The sequence below is a fragment of the Nycticebus coucang genome, chromosome 2 (genome assembly GCF_027406575.1).
Source record: "Nycticebus coucang isolate mNycCou1 chromosome 2, mNycCou1.pri, whole genome shotgun sequence".
Taxonomy (NCBI): Eukaryota; Metazoa; Chordata; class Mammalia; order Primates; family Lorisidae; genus Nycticebus; species Nycticebus coucang.
The window spans coordinates 78,350,728-78,373,496 of record NC_069781.1 but is presented as its reverse complement, the minus strand read 5'-3'; the positions used below and the strand labels follow the sequence as shown (position 1 = coordinate 78,373,496).

The window sequence follows — 22,769 nt, the reverse complement described above, 5'->3', positions numbered from 1 at the left end:
GTCCCAATATTTTCATTGCAGGGCTTTTTGCAAAAAGTTCAGTGCAAGTTATTCTTTCTTAAAATCAAATTAATAAATCTGTCTTTCTCTTTTGAGAGCTCTATTGGAGTTTGGGGTCTGTCTCAGTGCTTATTAGCCCCAGAGAAGTGTGTATGATTTAAGTCTTGCAAAGGGAAAGGGAAAGAAAGAAAAAAATCAGTAAAATGGGACAATTTTAGAGCTATCCTCATTTTACTCTTTAGCAAGGGAAAAGGGTCATGAAAGTGACATCTCTGTTAAAACGGTGCTTCTCGGGTGGCGCCTAGTGGCTCAGTCGGTAAGGCGCTGGCCCCATATACCGAGGGTGGCGGGTTCAAACCCGGCCCCGGCTAAACTGCAACCAAAAAATAGCTGGGCTTTGTTGCAGGCGCCTGTAGTCTCAGCTACTCGGGAGGCTGAAGCAAGAGAATCGCTTAAGCCCAGGAGTTGGAGGTTGCTGTGAGCTGTGTGAGGCCACGGCACTCTACCGAGGGCCATAAAGTGAGACTCTGTCTCTACCAAAACAAACAAACAAACAAAAAAACGGTGCTTCTCATGCTTCAGCGTGGGACTCTTGCTATGCAGGTTCTGACTGAGTGTGCCTGAGGTAGGAGCCTAAGACGGTGCACTCTAACCAGCTCAAGAGGTTGCCAGGGGAGCTGCTGGACCACAGGCCACAACTTGGGTAGTGGGCTGTCAGGAAACGTGTGTGTCACCTAGCTCTGACTCTGGGTGTCACCTTTGCACCACAGGCAAGGAGGAGTGGCTTTCAGGGTAGCTGAGGTTAGAGTGAGAGGGGCTGCACAGACAGTTGGATCTTAAATATTGTTCTCAGTCTCTAAAAAAAGCTTAAGGTATCCGCCACAGTGTCCCAGTGTTTCTGCTTATGAAATGAATAAAGAGGCCCGGTGCAGTGGCTCACGCCTGCAATCCTAGCACTCTGGGAGGCCAAGGCGGGTGGATTGCTGGCGCTCAGGAGTTTGAAACCAGCCTGAGCCACAGCAAGACCCCATCTCTTAAAAATAGCTGGGCTGGGCACATGGTGGGTGCCTGTAGTCCCAGCTACTCAGGAGTCTGAGACTAGAGAATCACTTGAGCCCAAGAGTTTGAGGTTGCTGTGAGCTATGACAGTACAGCACTCTACTGAGGGTGAAAAAATAAAACTCTGTCTCAAAAAAAAAAAAAAAGAATAAGGAAATATACGTTCCATGGGTTTGTAATTCCAGTGTCCTGTCTCATTTCACATCTATTAAGGGCTGTGAGGAAAGGAGTGGAGGGGGTGGAAGACAAAATAGGATTAGAGGAAATTTAGAAAGGAAAGTTCCATTCCCTCCTGGTTCCATCATAGGAAAAAAGCTGTTAGGTGCCTTCTTTCCACCTCCAAATAAAGCTACAGGACCACTGTTAATTAGTTGACGTGACTATATTCTGGCTACTTAACCTTCGTTATTTCATAAAATATCCTCTTCTACATAGAAAGAAGGATTTAGATTTAGGGGGTTTTCAGAGCCCCTTTGATAATTTAAAGGATCGTGGCTAAGAATTTTATGATCGCACAACACTAAATATAATATGTATGTCTTTAAGAATGAGGTTTTATTTCTGTAAGGGCACCTGCAAAATAAGAGAGAGTGTGTGTGTATTTGTGTGTAGATAGATAGATAGATAGATAGATAGATAGATAGATAGATAGATAGATAGATAGATATTTTCCCCTGCATTCCTTGGTCTCTTCCTTTAAAAATAATTTATTTTGTTTCATAGCATCAACATTTCTGAAATTTTCCCCATCTTTGTATATAATCCATAGTTATCTGTATTCATTTCTGCTTCCAGCATACTGATTTAAGAAATTTGACCTCATAGTGGCAGCCGTCGCTGGAAATTTCTTCTGTGATTTACCAGTGTTTTGCTTAAGCATCTGCTTTTAGAGGGGCAGGGGGATGAGTACTGTGTATTAAATACATTCTCTGTTGAGAGGATAAAGGGAGTTTGTTCTAGAAGGTACCTTGGGTCCAGCTATGTTCTTTACTTACGTGTGTTCCCTCAACATAATGACTTCGTCAGTCTTAGAAAAGAAGCTGGAATTTATTCACATCTCTGTTCTGATTATGTAACATAATGAAGCACTCTTAAGTCAAGGATTGCTAATTCTTACACTTCCAGATTACAAAATTAAAAATTATCTATACATTTGTCCCCATAAAGTTAATATTGTGTACAGGGTTTACATTTTATAAAATGTAAATTGCTCTGAGCCAAAAATGAAGAATAAACAGAGTCCACGTTGAACAACTAAAATTGCTGTATTAAAATTAAACTTAATGAAAACATAGCAATAGTATGCAGATATTTTTGTTACGTTGTTTTGAGGATGTTTACTGTATTCCAAGCAGTAAATTTAGAAATGGAATCCAGCTTAACTGGACCTCCCACAAGGTTTTGGTAAGAATATAAATTGATACCTCCTCTCTAGGGGACACCTGCCATTATCCATCAGAATATGTAGTCTGTATTTTTTCATGCAGCAAACCCATGTCGTGGAATTTACCCATAGGGAATTATTATACAAGTACAGAAAGCTATTAGTATATGTAAAAGTATGTTCATCAAAGTGTTTGCAATGTGAAAAATTTGGAAGCAACCTAATATAGTCAAATAAAATGTGGTACAAATATGAAAGAGAATATTGTGCATCCTTAAAAGTGATATAGTTACTGTCTTAGAGGACTATATAACGTCAAAAGCTATAAAATGACATATTTGAGAAAACATGTATGTACATACGTTTATATTAATATAAGCACAAGGAAGAATTGGGATGTTTCTAGTAGTGGAATTATAACTGATTTTTCCCTGTCTCTTTTACACTTCATTGTTGAATTTTCAGTACTGTTACATAGAGGGGCATAGAAAACTTAAAGGAGTGGAAAACCAGCCGCCACTCTGGGAGTCAAATTAGAGAAGAAACCAGAGTCTGGGTATTTCAGCATCTCTTTTGGCGTTGACTGGTGGGAATTGTCTGACCAATCACAGCTGTGCCAGAGGAGTGTCCAGAGGCAGTTGGGGCCTGTGTGGTGAGACCTGTGTCCTGCTGACCCATACACAGCCTCCCATACGGTCTGTCTGTATTTAGCAACATTGCCCAAGGGAGCCTTATGCTCCCCTTGGGCCAGGATTTAGAAAAGCATAATCAGAGATGTCTGTCAGGCCTGGAAGTTTCATTAGGGCTGCTCAGCCCAGCCACAAAGGATCCAAGGCTCAGAACATTTAAGTAACTTTTCAGTGGTGGACATGGTTCAAGGCCAAGTTGAAATGAAAATGTGGTTTCCAGGCGCCTGGTCTATCTAGTGCTGCTACTTTGCATATCTCCTGGCTGTGCTGTGGTGGACGGGCCCCAATTCTCACAAGCAGTTTTTAAGGCCAGAGAAAACCAGGTAAGAGAATGGGTTTTCTTTTATATCATAAACATTGAATTGTTAGGTCTTTTGTCTAGATCTGTGTCCACTGAAATCATGGAAACTCACAGGTTGTCAATGATCCTAGGGTCTGCTCTCTTTTGGGTAAATAATAAAGTCTGCAAAACCTCTCCCTTGAACAATCTGTGTTGGCTGAAAATCTTAAAACTTTGTGTTTGATTTTGGAGGTTTCACGAGCCCTCTAAAGCCCGTCCCTCTGTTACACATGTCCTGTGCCTTGCACCCCCTAAGTTTGCACGTAATTTTCTTACTTTTGGAGGTAATGGAACTATGATACAGTTTTCATACTTTTGTAATAAATATATTCTCTTGCCAAAAAGGGAGAAAGTATAGCAACTGGGAAGCTGAATGAGCCTCAGCACAGTGGACACTTAGTGTTTTCTTTGTTTACTATTGTTAGATTGTTTTTCTGATCAAAGTAAAATTGTGTAATGCTTATTAAAACTCCCACCATGTTCGCACAACTGTTTTTGCAGTTAGGGCAACTCCACTCCTATCAACTTGGGTATTTTATGGTTATGACCAAAGCCTGTCTTCACCACATTCCTTCCGCCTGTCTTTCTTCCATGTGAAAGACACAGGCTGAGGCCCCAGATAAGGCATCCAGTGTTTCTTTGTGCTTCTAGGTGTTTGAATAAGAGCAGATCGTTTCCACTTAAAAGATGTAAGAGTTTTGAAAATGACCTCATGCAGTGGTCTTGAAAATGGCCTTAGATCAGGGGGAAGACCTGTTAACACCCCAACCATTAGCTTACCTGAAGAGTTCTACATGGCAGGTCTCAAGAGTATGCATTTCTAGTAAGTCCCCAGGTGATGCTGGCACCAGTGGTCCAGGGCCACACTTGGAGAAATAGTAGCCTGAAGAGTAAGGGTCCTGCAAGGCAATGTGTTTTCTAGACTTCTCTGAAAACAGAACATAAATTTCAACTCCACATCAGACTCCCTGAATCAGAATCTCTGCGGCGAGTCTTGACATGCTTTATCATCATATTTGGGGAAATACTATGGCTATCAGGTAAACTCGGATAGAGCATCACTCGTTTCCAAACCACCCATGAGATAGTAGATTTACTATTCTAAATCATACCACTCACCCCTTGAGTGCTTTCACCCTGGGATGCCTTCTGCCCCTAGAAGTGCACCCCTTGGCAGCATCCTCATTTTAAGTGAATTTGAAATCATTCTTATAAAACATAAATATTTTTTGGCTCGGTGCCTATGGCTCAAGCTGCTGAGGTGCCAGTCACATGCACCTGAACTGGCGGGTTCGAATCTAGCCCTGCCTGCCAAACAACAATGACGGCTGCAACCAAAAAATAGCCGGGCATTGTGGCGGGCGCCTGTAGTTCCAGCTGCTGGAGAGGCAGAGGCAGGAGAATCACTTGAGCCCAGGAGTTGGAGGTTGCTGTGAGCTGTGATGCCATAATACTGTACCCAGGGTGACAGCTTGAGGCTCTGTCTCAAAAAAAAAAAACCATAAATATTTTTATTTCAGTTGCCAAATACATTGTGCAAAAGAGATACTAAAATGCCTGTCTTCTAAGAATTTCCATGCTGGTCTTTCAACAGACAATAGAAACATATGTTTGTGGGATACTCTTGTAGCACCCACCAATAGTTTAGTCCATGCTTTTACCTGTCATTAAATAAAAAAAAAAAAAAAAAAGAATTTCCTGAAGTTTTCCTGAGTTTTTTTTTTTTTTCCAGTTTTTTGGCTGCGGCTGGGTTTGAACCCGCCACCTTTGGCATATGGGGCCAGTGCCCTACTCCTGGAGCCACAGGCGCCACCCTGAGTATTGTTTTATATAGTCACAGTTGGGGGGAGGGGGTGAGAGAAAGAGAAGAAGGAAGAAGAAATGTACATTTCTTTCAAGTTCCCTGGGGGTGGCGATGCTGCTGATCTGGGGACCCCATTTTGAGAACCACTGGCAAAGACCAGCAACTTTCCGACTTAACGCTTGGAATCTCCTGGTGAAGTTGTAAAAAATATTTCTGCCTGAATCTCCCATCCCTAGAGAGTTATTTAATTGATTTGTGGTAGGGCCTGGATGGTTGTGAACCATTGTTGCGGGTCCCTCAGGATAAAAAGTAATGGGTTAGGAAGCCCAAGACCCGATGGGAAAGCCAGTTCTTCTCACACTTCAGAGTGCACACCAGCCACCTAATCCCGGATCCCAGTGTTTGCCGTCTTCTGAGTTTGGGACTTGCCTTCTAGCTTCCTCTTTTACTTAGATCCTGCCCATTCGGTGTTCTTGCCCAGGAGGCTGAATGGGGCTCTCATTGCAGGAGCTGCATGGCTCTGGGCTCCTTAGTGCTGTCAGACTGCACATGGGGCAGCTGGCCTTCTTTTCTTTCTTTTTTTTGAGACAGAGTCTCACTTTGTCACCCTGGGTTGCGTGCCATGTGTCACAGCTCACAGCAACCTCAAGCTCCTGGGCTGACGCAATTCTCTTGCCTCAGCCTTCCTAGTGTAGCTGGGACTACAGGTGCCCGCCATGACGCCTGGCTACTTTTTAGAGATGGGGTCTCGCATTTGCTCAGGCTGGTCCTGAACTTGTGAGCTATAGCAATCTACCCACCTCGGTCTCCCAGAGTGTTGGGATTACAGGCGTGAGCCACTGTACCCGGCAAGTTAAGTCCAACCTTCCCAGCCTGAGTTGGGGTGAAGCCTGTTCTTTGGCAGGTCCCATTCTCTGGCTCTTTTCCTAGTGTAGTGGAAAATTCAGACATTGCCTTTTAAAAGGGAGAAAGGGAGAGGCAGGACCTCCATGTGAAGAGGATGGCATTTACATCCCTGCTGTGGCATCTGCTCCCCCTGGCCTGTTGCATTTCACCACATGGCGTTTGGATCCTCAGAGGACACATCTGTGGCATCCAACCATTTGGAATTAGTGGGGATGGACCGAGTAGTCCCCCCTTCTGCCTCTTCGTGATGATGAAGGTGTACAGCTCTTCCTCTTGGGCGTGGCCTGTCATTGGTCAGTCTGTCACTGTTTTGCTGTTCTCCAAAGCATCCTTCAGCACAGTGGGCTACTAGCAGGAAAAAAGGATTCTCAGTGGGCGGCCCCTGTGGCTCAGTGAGTAGGGCGCTGGCCCCATATACCAAGGATGGCGGGTTCGAACTCAACCCCGGCCAAATGGACAAAAAAAATAGCCGGGCGTTGTGGCGGGTGCCTGTAGTCCCAGCTACTCAGGAGGCTGAGGCAAGAGAATCGCCTAAGCCCAAGAGCTGGAGGTTGCTGTGAGCTGTGCCACTACAGCACTCTACAGATTCTCAGTCATTTCCTCTTTTTAAATGACATCTGCGTGGCAGGCACTCTCACCCCTACCGCCACCCTGTGTTCTGGTCTGGGCCTGCCTGGTGTGCAGGATGAATCTCAGCAGAACTCTTGAAGAAGCATGAAAGTGATGCACTTGTCTCAGCAGGAAAGCCCCGACAGTAAAAAAGCAGGGAATGTTCTAAATCTCCTGTATTAAAAAAGGCAAAGCTTGGGTGGTGCCTGTGGCTCAAAGGAGTAGGGCACTGGCCCCATGTACCGGAGGTGGCAGGTTCAAACCCCACCCCGGCAAAAAACAAAAAGGAAAAGCTTAAGTGAGATTTATTTCAGCTGAAAGAAAGCAACATTCAGGATTTGCTAGAACAGCTTGTATGACGCGGAAGACAACTTGACCTTGAGTGTAGCCGGGCCCAGTGGTACTAACTCTGATTTTTTAATTTGTGGTGAAAAACATGTATCGAAGATTTATCTCCTTAATTTTTAAGTGTATTATTAACTAATGCACATTGCTATATTAACAGATCTTTAGAACTTTTTTCATTTTGCACAACTGAAACCGATTTAATTTTTAAGTGTATGTTACAGTATTATTAACTTTACATTCTCCCACCCCCACCCCCACCATTTTATTTTCTGTTTCTATGAGTTTGGTTACGTAGATAGCTCCTATAAATGGGCATCATACAGTATTTAGATTTTTGTAACTAACATATTTCATTTTGTAGCATATGATAGGATTTTTTTTTTTCAAGACTAAATATTTAGGCTGAGCACCTGTAGCATGGTGGTTACAGTACCAGCCACATACACCAAGACTGGCAGGTTCAGACCCTGTCTGCACCAGCTGAATAATGACAACTACAACAACAAGAAAAATAGCTGGACATGATTGCAAGAGGGACTTTACCTAACAATTGCAATCAGTGTAACCTGGCTTATTGTACCCTCAATGAATCCCCAACAATAAAAAAACAAAAAGAAAGAAAAATACTGGGTGTTGTGGTCGGTGGCTGTAGTCCCAGCTACTTGGGAGGCTGAGGCAAGAAATTCACTTAAGCCCAAGAGTTTGAGGTTGCTGTGAGCTGTGACACCAAGGCACTCTACTGAGGGTGACATAGTGAGACTCTGTCTCAAAGAAAAAAAAAGACTGAGTATTTATTCCCTTAGAGTTATATACCACATTTTCCTCATTCACCTGGCAGTGGATGTTCAGGTTGCTTCTACATCTTGGCTGTTGAGAATAATCTAGTGTATATGGGGATTACAAATATATCTCCAAATTCCTTTTTTTAAGTTCTTTTGGGTATATACCCCAGAGTAGAATTGTTGTATCATGTGGTAGTTCTATTGCTTATTTTTTGAGGAGCCTCCATAACATTTTCTGTAGCTGCTACACCATTCTACAGACCCACCAACAGTGTATAAGGGTTTGACTTCCTATACATGCTACCACACTTGTTATTTTTTTCATGGTGGCCATCCCAATGGTTGTGAGGTGATAGCTCATTATGGCTTTGATTTAATTCTAATTCTATTTTTTAATTTTAAAATCTCTGAATTTGATCTCTGGCTACAGCTTTTCCTATAACCAATCTCAGTTGATGTGCAGATTCCATACTGGTAATACAGTTTAACATTGTGAGAAATTTCTGCAAATTGTGAATTATCTCCTGGGCTAAGCACTTCATCCCTTTAAAGTTTCTCTTAAATAAGTAGGAACTTTTATGTTCTTGGGAAAACAAAAGAAAATCTGAGAAATTTCTATTTGGCATGGCAGAATCTTCCTACTGTAAACAGTAGACAGTAAAATTTTATAAAATCAAAGGGCTAATTACATTAAAGGCTGAATATGTTCAGTGAAATTCTCTGGTCTGAATAAACCGTCCCTGGAGTCTCCAATCCCCTTTCCGCCTGATAGTATAACTAACAAAGCACAGAGTTACCACTCCTTAAAGATAGTAAGAAGCACAACCACAACACTTAAAAATAAGAGCATTTATTATATGTTAATCAGTTTTCAACTCATCAATAACTTTGCACTTAAAATAAAACCCGGTTTCCTTATTGTGGGCCATGAGGCCAGGCAGATTTTATAACCTAATAACCTCCGCTTACCTCTCCCCTCAGCCCAATCTGCTCTTTCCCTATCTTAATGAACTCAGTCGCTCAAGTGCATGGAGCTTTTTCCTGCCCCAGAGACTTCAGTCCATTCTTTTACAGAAAAAAAATTAATTTTCAAAAGCACTTTATCAATTTTTACTTTACTGGCTTTTACTGTTTTTTTGTTTGTTTGTTTGTTTGTTTATTTTGTTTTGTTTTTGGCCGGAGCTGGGTTTAAACCCATCACTTCCGGCATACGGGGCCGGTGCCCCCTGGCTTTTACTTTTGGTCTCATATCTAGAAATCTTCTCCAAGCTTTAGGTTCTAAAGATCTACTATGTTTTCTCCTAAAAAGTTTTATAGTTTGTGTGTGTGTATGTGTGTGGTTTAGATTTAAACCTTTGATTCATTAAGAATTGATTTTTTATGGAAGGTGGAAGGTTAAGATTCATTACTTTGCCTGTAGGTGTCTGTTATAGCACTTTTTGGAATTGTTTTATATTTTTCAAAAATCATATGGGTACATTTGTGTGGGTCTGTTTCTGACCTGTGTTCTAATTCCTGGGCCATTTTTATTATCCACCTGCCCTTTAGTTAACTCCTACCCACCCTTCAGGTCTTAGCTTCAGTATTATTTTCCTATAGAGATCATGAAGGAACAACTGTCATCTGCATTCCCTCAACTTCAATCCTGAGGAGTTCACTACATTATTCTCAACATGTGCTTTTTTTCCTCCCTTATAGCATTTAATGTAATATATTTATAATCTCTCTGTGTATAAAATTCCTGTTTGTAAGCCTCAAAAAGGCAAGAGCCAAGTGTATTTTGTTTACCACCGTGGTGCTCAGTGCTGAGCCTGATGCATGCTGAGTACTCAGCCCATATTTTTTAAATAAGTGAATGAAACAAAGTCAGGCTTCCTAGAAGCTATTTTCTAGACCACTGAGTACCATTTTCTTAAAATCAGAAGACATCCTTGGATCTTAGAGCCTTAATTTTTTCTTACTTAACCCATTTTTGAAGGTAGTGATTTTTTTTTTTTTTTTTTTTTTGAGACAGAGCCTCAAGCTGTCCCCTGGGTAGAGTGCTGTGGCATCACAGCTCACAGCATCCTCCAACTCTTGGGCTTATGCGGTTCTCTTGCCTCAGCCTCCCAAGCAGCTGAGACTACAGGGGCCTGCCACAGTACCTGGCTATTTTTTGGTGTAGTTGTCATTGTTTGGCAGTCCTGGGTTGGATTCGAACCCACTAGCTTTGGTATATGTGGCTGGCGCCTTAGCCTCTTGAGCTACAGGTGCCAGCTAAAGGTAGTGATTTTGAAAACTTTTGGCCTACATCAGAGTTACCTAGAGGGTTATCAAAATGCAGATTACTAGGCCACAAACCTAGAGTTTCTGATTCAGTTGGTCTGGGGTGGTGCCTGAGAATGTGCATTTCTAACAAGTTCCCAGAAGATAATGCTGATGTTGTTCTGGGGATGACACCTTGAGAACCACTTTTTTAAGGCTAAGCATCTGAGGCTGACTGGGTGCAGTGCCTCTCATCTGTAATCTCAGCACTTTCGAAAACTGAGGTGGAAAGATTACTTAAGACCAGCCTAGACAACATAGCAAAACCCTATCTCTATAGAAAATTTAAAAATTAGCCAGGTGTGCTGATGGGCACCTGTATATTCAGCTGCTAGAGAGGCTGAGGCAGGAGGATTGCTTGAACCTAGGAGTTCGATCGAGGCTCTCCTGAGCTGTGATCAAACCACTGTACTCTACCTCAGACACAGAGCAAGACTCTTGTCTTTAAAAAAAAAAAAAAGAAGAAAAAGAACTCTAGGCTCTGTTATGAGTCCCTTTTACTTAGAGTCCTAGGCACCCTTGGAACTTGTCATCAACAGTATTGATCATTTTAAGAGTAATCATAGAGATGGTCACACAAGAATCCAATCTTGGAATTAAAAGGAAATTTTCCATTACAGCACTAAGTGAGAACTGTACATTTAATTTAATAGGAAACGGACAAAAAGCCTTACCAGCTACACTAATTTTCTTATATCTGTGGCTGTTACATTTCATTCTTTTAATGTTTGAATAGGTACAAAAACACTAGTATAGTCACTCACATACTACTGCCATTGGGAATTCTTTCTCAATAAGAGCAAGACTTCATTCACCCATACAGTCATTTGTAAAATCAAGGCTTAGGTTTCTACTAGAGTCTATTTTTCCTAAGCCTATTACAGATGAATCAAAGCAAATCAATAAATACTATTTATTGTACCCCTACCGAGTCATAAAAATTTTTTTTGTAGTCAATTCAAAACATAAAGAAGGTAAACTAAAAAAAAATAATAAAAAATAAGACACTTTAATAATTCTAATTTTCATTTGGGTGTTCTTCTCCACACCATCTATTGCCCCCCTTTTTTGCAGCAGAACAGCTGATTTTCATTCTGGGTTGTTATAATCTCATAAAAGTTCATTGTATATGGGTGGCACCTGTGGCTCAAAGGAGTAGGGCACTGGCCCCATATGCCGGAGGTGGCAGGTTCAAACCCAGCCCCAGCCAAAAACTGCAAAAAAAAAAAAATTCATTGTACAAAATTTCCTGGAAGAAACTTTGTAAGGGGGGGATGGTAAGGACTGAGTGGTATGTTCCCACATAATGGGCACAATGTAAGGGTATACGGCAAACCTTGTAGGGGTAGGACACAACCACAGCAGGGACTCTACCTAACAAATGCAAACATTTCTAACCTGTTTGTACCCTCACATTAATCTGAAATTAAATAAAATGATAAGCAAACAAAAGAAAAGAAAAAAACTTTGTAAGCATCTTACAAGTGTTGCAATGCTCTTTTAAGTTTTCTGAAAGCTGCCCGGGTCACGGAGACCCAGCTGGAACAGAGCCAGTACAGGACTCTGAAAGCAGTTGTAGGCTTTGAGATGGTTTTATCCTGTTCATTAGCAGCATAGCCATTTGCACACTCTTGGAAAGACACTGATGTCTGTTCATGGACTAGAGCAGATAGGAATAGGGAGTGAAGGTCTGTGGTCTGTGGAAGGGCTGGACATAACGTGTCCACTTTGAGGCACAAGGAGTCAGATTTTGTCATAGGAACCACTTTCAAATAAGGCCGAAAGATGAATAAGGAACTGGCGTTTAGTACGGCTAGTCTGTTAACTGCACTGTGAACCTAAATTTTCTTTGGGCCCAAAGTGCAGATCTCCAGTTAGATTACTATAGGGCAGAGAGTAGGTAGGTATTTTGCTTTGTTCATTGCTATATCCTACGTGCCAAACACAGTGCCTGGCAGGTAATGGTCACTTATTTGTTGAATGAATTTATTTACTTATTGTTGTTTCTCCCGTATTTTCACTATGTCTGCATTTTAATTTGTTCCTATGAGAAATTTGTCTTCCAGCTTCTTAACTCTGTTACCCCAAGGAATGAAGTTCTCATCCTGTTTGGACACACATAGCTTAAAATTTCCCTGATACTCAAATCCCAACCTCTTTTTTTTTTTTTCTTTTTTACATTTCATAAATGAAAATCAATATCCAAGTAGGATTTGAATTTAGATCTGGACCCGTAATTGCAGTATCTCTCCACCTCTACCCAACTCATAACAAGGAAATTACCTGTTGTATTTGAAGAACCTAAATGGTGTTGAATTCTATTAGGTAATTTGGTTGTATAATAACCAAGAGCTGGTTAATGTAGTATGAGTCAATGTTGGAAGTTACCAAAAGATACTCTGAAGATGAATTATGTATAATGTTGTAATTTTATATTAATTTTTCCAGTCTATGAGCATGGACTATCTTTCCATTCTTTTGTTTACTCGTCAGTTTTTTTCATTAGGCTCTCATAGCTTCCCTTATGTAGACCTTTCACATCTTTGTTTACTCAATCGCTAGGTGTTTTATATTCTTTGTAGCTATTGTAAATGAGATTGCTGTCTTGATATCTTTTTCAGGTTGTTGTTCACTGTTGGCATATATAAACGCTACTGATTTTTTCGTATGTTGATTTTTTTTTTTTTTAATAGAGACAGTCTCACTTTACTACCTTCAGTAGAGGTAGTAAAGTGCCATGATGTCACAGGACTCACAGCAACCTCTAGCTCTTGGGCTTCAGCGATTCTCCTGCCTCAGCCTCCCAAGCAGCTGGGACTACAGGTGCCTGCCACAACGTCCGGCTATTTTTTGGTTGCAGTTCAGCCGGGGCTAGGGTTTGAACCCGCCACCCTCGGTATATGGGGCCGGCGCCCTACTCACTGAGCCATAGGCGCCACCCTTATGTTGATTTTTCTTTCCTACAATTTTACTGAATTCATTTATCCGTTCTAATACTTTCTTAGTAGAGTTTTAGGATTATCTGAAGATAAGATAGTCATCTGCATACAAGGCTAACTTGACTTTTTCTTTTCCAATTTGAATACTTTTCATTTGTTTCTCTTGTCTAGTTGCCTGGCCAGGATTTGCAGTATTACGTTGAATGAAAGTGGTGCAGGTGCACATTTTTTGTCTTATTCCAGATTTTAGAGGAAAGGCTTTCCATTTTTCCCCATTTAGTCCGGTGTTGGCTGTGGGTTTTGTCATATACAGCCTTTATTATTTTGAGATATGTTTCTCGAATACCTAGTTTATTGGGAGTTTTTATCATAAAGAGATACTGGATTTTGTTGAATGCTTTTTCAGCATCTATTTATGGATTTCTTGCAAGAGGCAAATGATGTTCTTGTAAAATCTGAGGAACAAGGTCAGTAACGAAGCTGGCTAGTACCACGTATGGTCTAGAATACAGTGTGGTGAAGTACTGAGAGGAATTTCCCATGTGCCATCTAAGTACCTCCTCAAGTTTGTAAGCCTGATACTCCAAGGAATAAGGTTGCAAATAAAATTTCTTTGAAAGATTATTACATAAACTTCTAAGATACAACTTTCTATCTAAAAGGGAGTTGAGCAAAGCACCCTTGCAAGTAAACATACGCATCCCAAAGGCAACTGCCTTAAAAGAGACATCACTTGTGGACGTTGGCATTTGTTAAAACAATAATGTCCTTACTCTAAATAACATAATAATTATCTCTTGAGCCCAAGAGTTGAGGTTGCTGTGAGCAGTGATACAACTGCACTCTACCCAGGGCCACAGAGTGAGACTCTGTCTCAATTAAAAAAAATTTTTTTAATTAATTGCATCTATCAATCAATCATATAATCACAAGGGCTTGGACTCTAGACCATGGACTCTAGCTCTGAATTACTTCGTTTACAGTGTCAACTCTGTCATTCTAGCTATGTGGCCTGTACAAGTTTTAAACCTCTCTGTGCCTTAGATTTCTAACTATAAAATGGTGAGAAAGGGTTTTTAGGACTTTGCAGGGTTGTCATGAGTTTTAAACAAGGCGATCACTGTTGAATGCTTCAAAAAGTGCCTTAAGTGTAATTTGGTCAGTTTTAAGAAGCACATTTTTCACATTTTAACGCCTCTGAAATGCGGATGTGGATGTGGACATATAATGCAATTAATGTATTATAATTTGTAATAAGCATTTTATTATCATTTAATTAGTGAGTTGTGTTTTTTTTTTTTTTTTTTTTTTAAATACAGCGTCTTGCTCTTTGCCCAGGCTAGAGTGCAATGGTGTCATCATAGCTTATGGCAACCTTATATTCTTGGGCTCAAGAGATGGTCCAGCCTCAACCTCCAGAGTAGCTGGGACTGCAGATACTGACCACAATGCCTAGCTAATTTTTTTTTTTTTTTTTAGTACAGACGAGGTCTCGCTCTTGCTCAGGTTGATCCTCCTCCCTTAGCCTCCTGAGTAGCTGGGACTATAGGCATGTATTACCATGCCCAGCTAATTTTTTAATTTTTTTTGTAGAGACAGGCATCTTGTGGTTGCCTAGGTTGGTCTCGAATTCCTGTCCTCAAATGATCCGCCTTCCTTGGCCTTCCAAAGTGTCGGGATTATAGGCATGAGCCACCACACCTCCCTGGTGACACCTTTTTTTAATCAGTGGTAGTTAAGATAACAGTGGGCTTTAGGTGACATGTAGTAGATTACAATAACTCATAGTAGTTAAGACATTGACCATTGTTACCCATCATCAGCAGTATCATCAGTGTTATCATCATTATCTTTTTACCAAGACAGTGGCATTTGATAGTTTAACAGTGTTAGCCTAGTCTATATACCAAATCTCAATTTAATCTACTACTTTTTTTAAAAATCATTTATTTATTTATTTATTTATGTTTTGAGACAGAGTCACACTGTCACCCTTGGTAGAGTGCCATGGTGTCTCAGCTCACAGCAACCTCAAACTCTTGGGCTTAAGCAATTCTCTTGCTTTAGCCTCCCAAGTAGCTGGGACTACAGGCGCCTGCCACAATGCCCAGCTGTTTTTTGGTTGTAGTTGTCATTGTTGTTTGGCGGGCCGGGGCTGGATTCCAACCCGCCAGCTCAGTTGTATGTGGCTGGCACCCTAGCCGCTGAGCTACAGGAGCCAACCCTACTACTTTTTTTTTTTTTTTTAATGTGTTTTAAGGAAAAAATCTAGTAAGTTTTTTTTCGTATTTTTTCATTTTAGTTAGGGTAAAGTATGGGGTCCATTCATGCAGTGTTTAATTATTCACTGTACTACATGTGAATGTTACTAAACTGTTCTTCATTACCTCCAGTTTCTGGAAACAGAAAGAAAAGAATTATTTATTTTTTCTATTCTTGTATTTTCCTAAATTCTTTAAATAAAAGTGCTTTTTTTCTTAGTGAGTGGAACTGAGCCACCATTGTACCATTTAAGATTTACAGGTTTGCACTCTGCTGTGGAGGAGAAAAGAAGCAGTTTATTGATCTGTAACAGAGGAATGGACCAGGGCCAAGCCTTTTCTGGTCTACACAATGCCCTGACATAAGAATCTGCATATCATTAGGAAGAATGGATCCTTATAATTTGAGGCCACCTGTCAGACATGACCAATAACTTCAACAAATCGATATGCAATACAATATACAACTGTTCCTTTGCACAGGCACTGCCAGGATTCATGTCCAGGGAAGATGTTTTGCTGTTTTACCAGTGACATGCCTGTAGTTCCTGATTTTAGGTTTCTTCCTCATTTTGATTTTATTGTTCAGTTTGGGGGCAGGTGGGAGAAACCAATTTGGATCTGAGATAAAGATCCTTTGCCAGGGGAAAGAGGGTCAATAACAGGAGAGAACCTTGGGCCAAAGTTTACAAAGCTTGACTAGGAAGATTCTGGGCACATCTCCATCCAAATACCTTGAAGCGTACTTCATGAGCCCACAGCACACTTGGCTTGTCTCTTCTTGTCTTCTGCTTGCCCTCAAGATTTTAAATGGTGGTATTTAGAAGCTATTACGAAGCAAGAGTACAAACACACAGGTTAGCAAAGGCCGGTAAACTGGGTTTGGTTTAGGCTTTTGTTGTTTTTGACTTTTAGTAGTATAATAAGTTGAATAACTCCAGAAACTGGGCTTCTGTCCTTCTCTCTTTGTGTCCCCACCCCAGGCAGACCTCACTTTTTTTCTCATAAAGCTGCATTTGTCAGACATTTATAGACATTCACTCCTATTCTTAAAAGGTAAGTGCTTGCTTGGGCCAGGCAAGGTGACTCGTGCCTGTAATCCTAGCACTCTGGGAGGCCCAGGCAGGAGGATCACTTGAGCTCAGTTCAGTACCAGCCCGAGCAAGAGTGAGACCCCACCTCTACTAAAAATAGAGAAAACCTGTAGTTCCAGCTACTTGGGAGGCTAAAGCAGGAGGATCGCTTGAGCCCAGGAGTTTGAGATTGTTGTGAGCTAAGACCCTGTGTCCAAAAAAAAAAAAGAAGAAAATGCTCACTCTGTTTCTAAAGGCTGCATTGTGGTTGAGCTAACTCTGACTGCACAGAGGGTGCTGCGCTCCAAGTTCCACATCACAGAGCTGAGGAAGTGCCTTTGTTTCCCAGAGAAACAGACAATTGCCCATCCTGTGCCCTGCTGTGCTGCCAACCCGAGACTAGGAGTCAGCAGGAGTGAGAGGTTTAGAATCTGGCCTCTCCAGGTGGAGGAGGGCTAGTCACTGTCCCCAGTGCAGGGGAGCATGCTGGTCACAAGCAGCCAGTAAAAGCAGAAAATGGATTCTTTTGAGTTTGTTCTGAGTTATTTTCACAGTAGTTAACTTTAAACTGTGGAGAGAAAAATTTCACTACCTAAGCAGCAAGAAATTCTCCCCCTTTGTGATCAAAGTGATCCGCCATTTCCTCTTCCTTTTTATTTACTTACGTTTCTGACCCCTAATCTCCATGACTGAGGCCTGGTAGTTTCCTTTTGCATAGCATTTTTAGTACCTTTTCTATTCTTTGGTGGTTTTAAAGAAAAGAAAACCAATATTGATAGAAGGGGTCTAAAAAGTTCTTTTTAGGAATTATTACCACAAAAGTAATAAAGAAGTTTAACTTATCCATAATTTTGTCACCCAGGGGCAACCACCATGAGCATTTTGGTATATTCTACTTGTTTAAATGTGTAAACAGATACATGTTTTTAATAAAATTGGATTTAGGATAGTAGATAGTTCTGTTTTTTCTTTTAATCAACATGCTTTGAGTATTTTACCATTTTATTTAAAAACTTGATTTCAGTGGCTAAATTAGAATCTAGTGTATACAGATATAATTTTAATATTCTGCTGTTGGGAGATCATGTGGATTTCTGAATTGACACTTTAATTCTCAGCTTGCAATTTGGTTTAGCTCAATTTCTTGTGGGTCTAGAGTTAGAATTTGGGCACAATAGAAATGGAATATTTCTGTACATACCATTGTTTGCTTCTTTAGGCCAATAGTTTCTAGAAGGCACTTACAAAAAGGAAAGGTAGTATTCGTGTTCTTTTCTGTTTTTTTTTTCTTGATTTTATTTTCTTGTTTTAAATTTCGTGATTTTTAATACATCTTTTTGTAGTAATCTCAACTTTAAAATCCAGAAAAACTTCAAGGGCTACAAAATTGATTTGAAATCCTAATTATCTAGGCACTTGCTATTATCTATTCATTATTCAAAGAGAAATGAAAATCGATTTCAGGTATTAAAAATTCAGATAACTTTTAAATAGAAAAATCAATATAAAGTTAGAAATATGTTGCCCAAAATGAACCCTAATGTTTCACTGTGTGCCATACTATGTCATTGGAAATTTATCTAACAAGATAGTGGGAGATACTGAAGAATTTTTTATTTTAAGAAGAGGACTGACTGACTCATTTGTTTTAGAAAGGTGATTGCATGGGAGAAAGGTGGTATTGGCAGAAAGATTTGAGGTGTCTCAAAAGAATTCCATGAAGTTAATCTTTGCAAAAAATGTAAACATTTGGGGCAAGAATTGCTTTGAAATTGCAGTTGAATAAATGAAACTTTTGAACCAACATTTGGAAAGGAGGAGGAGGATAAGCTTAAAAATCAAAAGTACTTTGTGTATTTGAAATTGCAGTTGAATAAATGAAACTGTTGAACCAACATTTGGAAAGGAGGAGGATAAGCTTAAAAATCAAAAGTAGTTTGTGTACTGTTGTGGAATGGCACACATTAGGAGGCCATTTGTTTTGAAGACCACCCTCCTAATACATTTCTGGAGAACCGGTTTTGTTTCCCATGGAGGATTCTGTTTAGTGACCTTTCAACACCTACGCAGGCAAAACTGTATGTAGGTGCATCATGGGTGTTCTCTCAACACTGAATGGCCAAGTCCCGGGGTCTCCCCCCATTCTGATTTGCTTTCTCCATTAGAAGTCATCTTTATAAACAGAAGTCTGAAATGTAATGTCATACGTATTTTTAAATGATCCATTTTGATGGGGCTCTCTTTATTATTTCAGGTTGAATGCGTTTGGGAACTTGATGCATAAAATTTGCACAACTCCTCACTTTCTGGAACTGTCATTGGACTTGAGCCAGCATGGCTCACACCACAAAAGTGAACGGCTATACCTCAGGTAACTCTGCTCTGGAATGTGTGTCTGTGTTAAATGTATGTTTTTGTTGAAACTAATTTTTATTTCTCTTTTAATAATGGATAGATAATAGCAAGTTGCCTAGATTTCAAAGTAATTTTCTATCCATTGAAGTTTTTTTTTTTTTTTTTTTTAATTCTCTTAGAAAATGTGCTTTTATCTTAGCGTCTTTATGTATTGGAATCAGGTAAATTATTATCTAAGTCATTCTGTTGACGTATTGAGAGATAAATATAAAATCCTGAGTGCTGATGCAATAGAATGTATAGTCCTCTTGCAGTTCTTTCTGAGGACTGACTGAGTTTGATGCTTAAAACCAATCTCTGCTATCCACTCTCAAGCAGCTTTTTTTTAAACGAAGAAGGCGGCACTGGGGGTGGGGAAGAAGAAGAGTATATTCTGTAATGTGATTCTCCCAGAGAGGAAGATGCAAGAAGTGATATTATGAATTATTAAAACCTGTATTCTAATTCTTACTTTGGTTATAGTAGTGACTATGTAGTTTGTATAACTATTCCAATATTGCGTATGTAAGATTTGGGGGAAGAAACGGAGAAAATCCTTCTGAGAGATGATCCATGACCAGAGGTGAAAACCTCTTCAAAACAGCATGCCACACATTCTTTCCTCTTTTGAGTTTTCTTGCAAGTACCTGAATGAATGAGAGCAATAATCGTCTATGTGGAAATTTTTTCTCAATACCTCGTGTCCAAGATTCTAGTTCTGTTGGCTCTGATCAGTGGCAACATTATATACTGGAGGGGTGTGGAATTAGAGCCGGTAAACCTAAATTAGTGTCCTAGTCCCCGCCCTAACCGTGAAATATTGGGCAGGGCTATTTCTTCACAGGTAAAACATTGGTAAATGTATCCACCTGCAGGTTTAGGACCAGCAAGAGCACCAGAAAGGTACTTACAGGTGCCATGTAAACAGTAAAGCACTTTTAAAGATAAAATTAGGAGAGACCTTTGAAATGTATGTTCCCAGCCCATGGCCATGACTTTATTCCAGCTGGCAAGGACAGTAGAGCTTGCCCAAATAAACTCAGTTGTCTTTACTCTACAACTTCTCGAGACTTAGGGATTTTGCTCAGGGATATCAATACTTAAAAAAGAAATGATATCTAACATTCATCAAACACAAAATATGCACCATGGAGCCTAAAATGCTTTGCCCTCACTGTCGTACTTAATCCTTGCAAGAATCCCATGAGATTATGTTGTCGTTGTCATCCCTGTGTGATGTCACAGAGAAGTTTGGTGATTTACCTAAATGAAATCATAAAAATCGGGATTATTATTTGTTTCTCTAGTAAAATATTTGATAAGAAAGGAGGTTGGAACACTGAAATCTTGAGTGCAGTGGGTGTGTATTTCAGTTCCCTCAGTGCGGTGGTTTCCCTTCTTTTCTGTTTGCTTCCGCGTGCACACTCAGGGGAACGGGTATTTGACACCCTCTGGTGTCTCTGGCAAAATTCCTGTCTTCAGAAATGAACATACCCACCTTTTGCCTCGAATTCCTTTTCCAACTGGCTTATTCTGTTTTTCCCTTTTTGCTTTGCACCTAAGGTCTCTGGATCCAGCTATAACTTTTTCTTCTCCTTCCTGACAGGCCTGGGCATTGAGTTTGAAAGCAAAAGAAAGCTCTCTGATTTGTGTCTTCTACTGTAGCTGGGTATAAATTATTTCTGCAGACAGGTGTCCAGACTGGGCAAAGGAAGGCTTTCGCTTATATTAGTCATCATGACTCCTGTAAGCAAATCTGATTAGAGGCTCAGTCATCAAAAGTGTTTTACATGTGCGTGTGTATATATATATATATACACACACACACACAGTCATATACATATCCACACATACACATGTACGTGATGTATATATGACGCTCACTGTAGACAAGTTAAAAATACAGAATTGTCATATTGTCTGAAAAAATAAAGCAAGGATTCATGACAATACCACCACCCAGAAATAAAATTTTTGCTATTTTTTATTTAGTCTATTTTTTATATATTTAATATGATTGAGAATGTGCTTGTAAGAACTATTCTTTTGGGGTGGCACTTGTGGCTCAGTGAGTAGGGCACCTGCCCCATATACCAAGAGTGGCGGGTTCGAACCTGGCCCCAAACTGCAACAAAAAAATAGCCAGGCGTTATGGTGGGCGCCTGTAGTCTCTTCTACTCAGGAGGCTGAGACAAGAGAATCGCCTAAACCCAAGAGCTGAAGGTTGCTGTGAGCTGTGATGCCACGGCACTCTACTGAGAGCAACAAAGCGAGACTCTATTTCTAAAAAATAAATAAAAAAAAGAGGGCGGCACCTGTGGCTCAGTGAGTAGGGCGCCGGCCCTGTATACCGAGGATGGCGGGTTCAAACTTGGTCCTGGCCAAACTGTAACAAAAAAATAGCCAGGTGTTGTGGTAGGCGCCTGTAGTCAGCTACTTGGGAGGCTGGGGCAAGAGAATCGCCTAATCTCAGGAACTGGAGGTTGCTGTGAGCTGTGTTACGCCGTGGCACTCTACCGAGGGCAACAAAGTGAGACTCTGTCTCTAAAAATAATAATAATAATAATAAATTTTAAAAGAGAACCATTCTTTTGGCTGGGTTCAGTGGTTTGTGCCTAAAATCCCAGCATTTTGGGAAGCCAAAGCAGGAGGATTGCTTGAGCCTAGGAATTCAAGACCAGCTTGGGCAATATGAGACCTTCCTTGTTGCCACACACCCCTCCCCCCCAATATAGCTGGGTATGGTAGCACATGCCTACGGTTCTAGCAACCTGGCAACTTGGGAGGCTGAGGCAGGAGAGTCACTTGGTCACTGTCCTCCCTGATAGGAGTTATGTGAGCCATGACCGAGCCACTGCACTTCAGCGTGGACAGCAGAGCCAGATACTGTCTCATCAATGAATCAGTCAGTCAGTCGGTACTCTTTTACCATTTCTCCCTTTGCATTACAAAAGAAACACCTGCCCATTGTTTAAAAAAATACTCAATGCAAAAGTATATGCTGCTTATAAATGGACTATTTTGAAATGTAAATAGCATTAGGACATTTATAGATTCCAGATGAAGATGAGGTAAAGGAAACTATGTGGCAAGTAATGACGGCCAGTTATTGGTCTTTCCTATAGGAAAGATAAATTTTTTGGTGTTTTAGTAGGAGTTTTAAATATAGAGGATATTATCATGTTTGTTTTTTTCATCCTCCAAAGATGCTTTTTAAAACTGTACTAGTCCTGGATGTGCTGTGCCTAAAAGGGGTCTCTCCCATTCATCCCCCTGAACATTACTGCTTTGGGCTCTGTAGAACATGAGGAGAAATCTCGTCTGAAGGTGAAGCCAGATATGTAATAAAAGAACCACTTTTCATGGACTTAGGAACAAAGCAGAAGCAAAGAGGAGCAGCTGAGAAAAGCACCAAAAGTCCAAAATGCATGGTGACTGGTCATCTCACACTGACATCCCTGTTTAGGGTTTAAACTGAGTAAGGGGCAACTCAGTTGCCCTTTTACGTTCTGACTTCCCCCAGGGAGTCCTTCAGTTAGATTGAGTAAAAGGTACTAATTTTAAAAGAAGAGTAATTTGTTAATGCTGTAATTTGTAAAATGTGTTAGGATACATTTCAGACCTACAAAATGTGTCAAGATTATGTATCAAGCACTGTCTACACATCACCTACTTTAAGAAATAAACTATATTTAGTAATATAAAGGCAAATAAGTACTTTCTATATGCCAGGCTGTCTTATCTATTGGCAGTGCAACAGTGTACCAAACAGGCAAAGCCCTCTGCCCCCTCTCAAGGGTTGTACATTCTAATGAAAGTTGAAGTCTCCTGTGTACAGTTGCCAGATAAAATAGAGGACATGCTTGTTCTAAACAAG

General features: G+C 40.5%; 1 protein-coding gene across 5 annotated transcripts in view; it reads left to right on the top strand.

Moving 5' to 3' along the window:
- KANK1 (KN motif and ankyrin repeat domains 1) overlaps positions 1–22,769 on the top strand; it is a 217,061-nt gene that overhangs the window by 136,731 nt on the left and 57,561 nt on the right. For all 5 annotated transcript variants that reach the window (XM_053574315.1, XM_053574307.1, XM_053574287.1 and 2 more), the window contains one exon: positions 18,753–18,869. In XM_053574315.1, coding sequence (XP_053430290.1) covers positions 18,833–18,869 — 37 coding nt within the window. In that variant the 5' untranslated portion in view covers positions 18,753–18,832. The remainder of the gene's footprint in view (positions 1–18,752; positions 18,870–22,769) is intronic.